The following is a 6000-nucleotide window of genomic DNA, read 5'->3' as shown; positions in this document are numbered from 1 at the left end:
AATGAAGATTACCATGAAGAAACATGGGGATAAAAATGCTTAAAAGGAAAACTATCTCTTCGAACCAAAATTGAATTGTCTCCCGTTAACTATAAACTTAGTCTATCGGATTTTACTAACGTGTTATATGTTCCTTGAAATAATATATGTTATTTTTATAAAAAATGTCCATCTTTTTATTTTATTTACGTATATCTGTCCTCGACCGTCCGTGAACGAGTAAGCTTTTATTATTTTGCGACTGGTTCCAATGAAAATAGTGTCAGCTCTGGTAATTAATGGAAAAGAGATAGAACCAGATATAGAGCTGAAACATGATGCTATTTCTGTCACAAAATGACAGAGGTGGTAAGAATTATCTCACTAAATTCGAATGGTTTAAGCACATTGAAGTTACTGAATTACTTAACTTATCTCTTTTTTGGGGGCCTAAATTCATCATATGCATGACTAACTGCGGTACCACGATTTCCCGAGAACTCCCAAGAACTAAAATTATATTGACCCAAGAACCGAAAGAATTACCCAAAAGCTATATATGTTTACAGATATTAAAGTATAAGAATACGGATATTTTATTTCCAATTAAAGGGCCCTATATAAAGAGCTTTCGTCACATTACAAACAACAAGAGTTTTACAATAACCAGCTGATAGCTGTTACTTAAGGCCAGGACAGAACCAGATTACAAAGAACATCTATAAAATATACCACTCAAAAGTATATAATTTTGAGATACAATTCATTCTTATTCAATATAAGTACAATTTCACTTCAGGAATTATTCGATTTGTGTGTCTTGTATACAAATTCCTTGCATAACAATATGGCAGATGTAATATTCAAAAGGTAGATAACTATATCCAAATAAAAGAGTAAAAACATTCCAAAGGATTAGTTTCTTTAATAATGGAAATTTGAAAAGTAAATACATCCTTTGGAAAACTTAAATTTGAAAAAAGATGATTACATGTAATACTTTTTATACTTTTATTTAGATAGAGTTATCTACCTTTTGAATATTTACGTCAGCCATATTGTTATCCACATGTATGGAACTTACAAACAAGACACACATATCAAATTTTTGAAGTGAAATTGTATTTTTATTGAGTGAAAATGACTTGTATCTCAAAATTATAAACTTTAACATCTGTGAAAGCATTATAATACTGTATAAAATAAAGTTTTCAGGAAACAAATATCGGTTCTCGGGTCAATATTCAGTTCTTGGGAGTTATCGGGAAATCATGGTACCCGACTAGCTGCAGATTTATAGCTCTTAGGTCCTTGTGATCTTTTTTGACAATTTGCAGACCATTTTTTTTACAATTTGCTGACCATAATCTGCACAAATCAGAAAATATAATAAGGACCATTAGAGTTACGGTTCCGCAGCTAAGGGAGCTACCATTTGATTTTTATGGTGGGGCTAGGATGAAATTTGAAAAAAAATGGCAGGATGAGCAACTTGGCAAAAAAAAAAGGCAGGATGACAATTTATGTAAAAAAAGTCAGGATAAGTAAATAAAAAAAAAGGCAGGACAGAGATTACAATTAAAAAAAATAAATGCAGGACAAAATTTTTCATCCTAGCCCCCCCCCCCCCCCCCCCCCCATAAAAATCAAATGGTGGCTCCCTAATGCATGGCTGAGAAATTACCTAGATAAAAAGTTATTAAGGTTCATGTGAACCCTTTGGCAGCTATAAAATGGTTGGGTTTCCACATTAAAATTTACTCTTGAGTACAGACAAAACTTCATACCAGGAAAAGATTTAAGGCATAGTGTCAATACAATCTGTCAAACTCTAAATCTTTCTTTATTTAATGTGATGTAGGTTTTCAAAAAATTATACCAAAATTCTATGAAATATATTGGAAGTTCAGTGTTCTCCCCAGATATTTCATATAGCATCTTGGTAAACAGGGAAATTTGAAATACCATCTTGTTTCTAAAAATTATAGCATCACATCCATAACACAACCTATAAGAAAATCAATTCAGATAGCATCACATTCAGGAAATATACCATCACATTACCATGATGCTAAAAGGCCCTGGGGAGAACACTGCAGTTTACCAATCCCCTTTTAATGCAAAGTCAAATATTAAGCTACATGTAATTAGAGGCACCCACTAGATATACCAACATTCTGGATAAACTACATCTACAAAATTTTATCCAATAGCAGGTATTGGTAAATAAACCAATGACAGAAAATACTGACTTTCTTTGTTAAAAAATATGTCTTTAGCAGGAAATTTAAAGGTCAGAAACTGCCACCTTGGCCTAAAATGAAAGACTAGGCAAAAAGAAAGTTTCTTTCAACAAAAACAGCACTGACATTTGTTTCCCACTTCAATTTTCAACAACATATTAGCAGATGTGTCAAATAAACTTACTGGTGATAGACCTATAACATCTAGTTTATAGTATAGAAATAAGATGTGGTATGATTGCCAATGCGACAACTCTCCACCAGAGCAGTTTTTCTTGCATAAGAGATACAGTCCTTTAGTAATCCTTGGAACATGTATTTTGTTTTGTTTCAGACTATAATTATTCCTGTGTACAATGGTTCAAGATGGATAGATGAATGTTTCCAGTCAATAGTGAATCAAACATACAAAACTAAATTTCAAGTCTCTGTGTACAATGATGGAAGTAAGGTATGCAGTAGTAATTTTAATACCTACCGGTAGTTAAAATTTTATTTTTTGCCACCTCTTTCGCCAAAACAATATTTTTTTTGCCACTCTCTATTTTTTTTTTCGCCAACTATATAACATAATCATATTTTTAGTTTAAAATTTTCGATCTGCTATAAAAAAAAAATCAGCTTGCAGCATTCTTGTCCTATTTTTTATGGTTCTGCATATGTACTTTTTAATCTACATTGTAATAGATAAACACTCAATAATAACAAACATATACTTTTTTAAAGATACTGTAAAATTGCAATGTAAATCATGAAATCGTCATATTTGACTTCTGGGAACAAAGTTTCAAGGCATTTCTCTTCAATAAGTCTATCGGATACTTCCTGTTTAGTTGAAGGATAAAGACTTAAGGTCAAGAGATTTATTTTCCAGAACATTGTGGTAAAAGAAGAAGTTGAGATGTTAAACTATGCTTCAAACACATGCATCGCTGAAACGATTTTCAAGTACCCACTTCAAAACTATTAATTCTACCAAAGTTGTAAAATAAACCTTTTAACTGAAATGTGACACCATTTAACCACACAATTTCATTAAGAAATACAATCAACACCTTTATTAATTAGTCCATTGTTGCTGATAGCAATAAATTGCAATCAGCTAATTATAGATTTTCTGTCAAAATCGTAATGCTTGATGAGTTCAAGGTGAAATCTCAGTATTGTCTGATCAGCGAAAAAGTCTTGAGAAACCCCCCAAAAAGTCAAAACATAATTCTTTCGCCAAATTCTTTTTCCAGTAATCATGGTAATGAATTTTAATTGCTAAATTTTTAATTTTTTTTTCGCTGGCGACCGCCAGCAAAAACCCTGCATATATGTCAAATAGTAGTCTGCTAAAACAATCATGAATACATTTGATATTGGATGGAACCCAAATTTTGCAGAACCTTCATTTTTATAAATTATTGTCTTTAATATTTCTTTTCTTGCTTACTGATGTTTGAAGAAGTAAAGAGCTTGGCGATATCACAAAACACAGCCAAACACCTGAACTTTGACAGTATTGCAAAACAAGTAGAAACTCAAGTTGATATTAGTATAAGTATCTTTTATTTTAGGAACGCAATATAAAGGCAACTTAAAGTATGCACACTTTAATATTTGAAAATTAAATATGATGAAATATTTATGATTGTAAAGAAAACACTTATTTACAGGACAATTCACTTGAACTAATAGAAAAATGGAGAACAGCATTTTTAGAGAGAGACATAGATCTGTGTGTCACAGGACATAATGATCAGTCACCAAGGGGAGGTAAATCTAAAAAATAATAGTTGACTGTACTATTGACGATAAAAAAGCTATTAATGGCATTTAAGTGAACAACCAAATAAGAAAATTAGAATACAAAGCCAAGGACAGAATTTATGATATCATCTATTGTTCTCTTCTGTATTTTCAAATAGCACTGTTTCCTTAAAGTTATAGCACCACATTTATGATAAATTCTATTATATAATCTATTCAGATACCTGTAGCTGGAGGCCATGATATAAAATATAGCACCATGGTACTATAAGACCCTGGTGGTAAAACTTCAACACCATATAAACAATGGATACTAATTTGAGACTAAGAAGCCATTTCAGAACTGAACATGGTACATCATTTCTGATCTTAATTTTTAATTGTGTATTGCAGCATAAGCAGCATTTAAACTAAAACAAATTTTTAATGAAGTTACAGATGATCCTTTAACAATTTGGCCATTTGCTGGAATTATATGTAAACGTAGTTCAGTGGATTTTTTTGGTAAGAAAATTTTGTTAAAAAATTTGGATATGGTTTTTAAAAAGGTTTTTGTAAACATTACAAAATTTCCAGGTTTGTGAAACATAATGATATGTTTTCATAAATAAAAATTTTAACCATAATTTTTATAATTTTGTTCATAGTTGGATGGTCTAAGAATAAAGCAGTTGAGATAAGTGCTGGGCAGTTCCTTTGTTTTCTGGATATTGTAAGTTAAATGTCTTGTATTCATTATACATCTATTGATCTGTGTCATTTGGTTGCAGTCTTATTGACATATACCCTCATCTCCTTTTATTCATATATGTACGAACCATGTAAACAAACTTACACATAACACAATACTGAAACATGCCAATATGAGCAACATAAACAATGATAAACAAAAGGGACTAAACACACCAGCTGAAAATGTAGATTTGGTGAAAACAGTTTTTTTTCTCTGAAAAAATTATATTCACATTTTTGTTCGATCTGACTTGTATATTTACAGTAAATAAATCAACACATTTATCTTATACTAGGATGGTATGCATAAAATAATACATATGCACTCAAAAACCTATCTTAGTTACCAAAATATACACTGTGATAATTCTAAACATAAATGCTTGAGCAAGCAAAGGAACTTTATATTTTCCCTAAAAAGGGTCCAATTTTAAAAAAGTGTTACTTTATATGCAAGTAATTAAACTGTACTCAAATGTAGTTTCTATGTTATAATATTACTGTTGGAATAAATTCATTAAAATACTGCAGATTGCTTGTCTGAAATGTATATTATTTTGTAGGATGACATTATGGATAAAGATAGGTTACTAAAACAGTATCAAGCAGCTCAGTCACAAGATAATGTGGTATGTGTGATAAGGATCTCACAACCAGTTGAAATATTGAAATATTACTATAATTTCTATCTATTACTTTAAAAATACTTTTATCCACGAGAAACCAAGAAATCAGTTTTCATAATTTTCATGGTTGCTACAAAATTCATTGCCCCACTAAATAATATTTTGCTTGTTTTGCCTGTATTTAACAAACTACAATGACTACAGCAATCATCAAACTAAAAAGTATATGATACATGTCCCATGGATGTTTTATATATTTTTTGGTTATGTGAATTCATACAATAAATGTACATTGAAAACTTAGGTTTTACCCCCTGAGAGGAGTGAGTATTGACATACATGAAGTTATACAGAGAAACCTACATTTCAAGATGTTTTACTTAGGAAGCTACCTTATATACAGGAAGGGAAATAAAATATTTTTACATTCTCATTTATTGAATTTCACAAAATGGGTTTCAAAACATCTGGTGGAATGGAAAGGTACAGAGTACAACTCTCAACAGAAATCAGTCCAGAAAAAAGCACTGAAAAGTGTAGGTATTACAGATAGAAAAACATCCAAAAGTAAAACAATACTAAACTACACAAATACTGAAAGCTAGCTCTAAATAAATGCTTATACAATAATTATGCTTCACTCTTTAATATACATATAAATTAAA

The 6000-nt window shown here is 30.6% G+C and overlaps 1 protein-coding gene across 2 annotated transcripts in view; it reads left to right on the top strand.

The window, feature by feature from the left end:
* The first annotated feature begins 259 nt into the window (after positions 1–259).
* Positions 260–6000, top strand: part of LOC127710249 (UDP-GlcNAc:betaGal beta-1,3-N-acetylglucosaminyltransferase-like protein 1) — a 28484-nt gene continuing 22743 nt past the window's right edge. The window contains exons 1-5 of one of the 2 annotated variants that reach the window (XM_052216021.1): positions 260–348; positions 2557–2673; positions 3884–3983; positions 4625–4689; positions 5273–5338. In XM_052216021.1, coding sequence (XP_052071981.1) covers positions 337–348; positions 2557–2673; positions 3884–3983; positions 4625–4689; positions 5273–5338 — 360 coding nt within the window. In that variant the 5' untranslated portion in view covers positions 260–336. Of the gene's footprint in view, positions 349–2556; positions 2674–3883; positions 3984–4197; positions 4330–4624; positions 4690–5272; positions 5339–6000 lie in introns of those variants that run through there. The other variant, XM_052216023.1, reaches the window with a different exon arrangement.

Source organism: Mytilus californianus, unplaced genomic scaffold, assembly GCF_021869535.1.
Source record: "Mytilus californianus isolate M0D057914Y unplaced genomic scaffold, xbMytCali1.0.p SCAF_7, whole genome shotgun sequence".
In the NCBI taxonomy this organism is placed as follows: Eukaryota; Metazoa; Mollusca; class Bivalvia; order Mytilida; family Mytilidae; genus Mytilus; species Mytilus californianus.
This window is presented reverse-complemented; position numbering and strand designations above follow the sequence as displayed.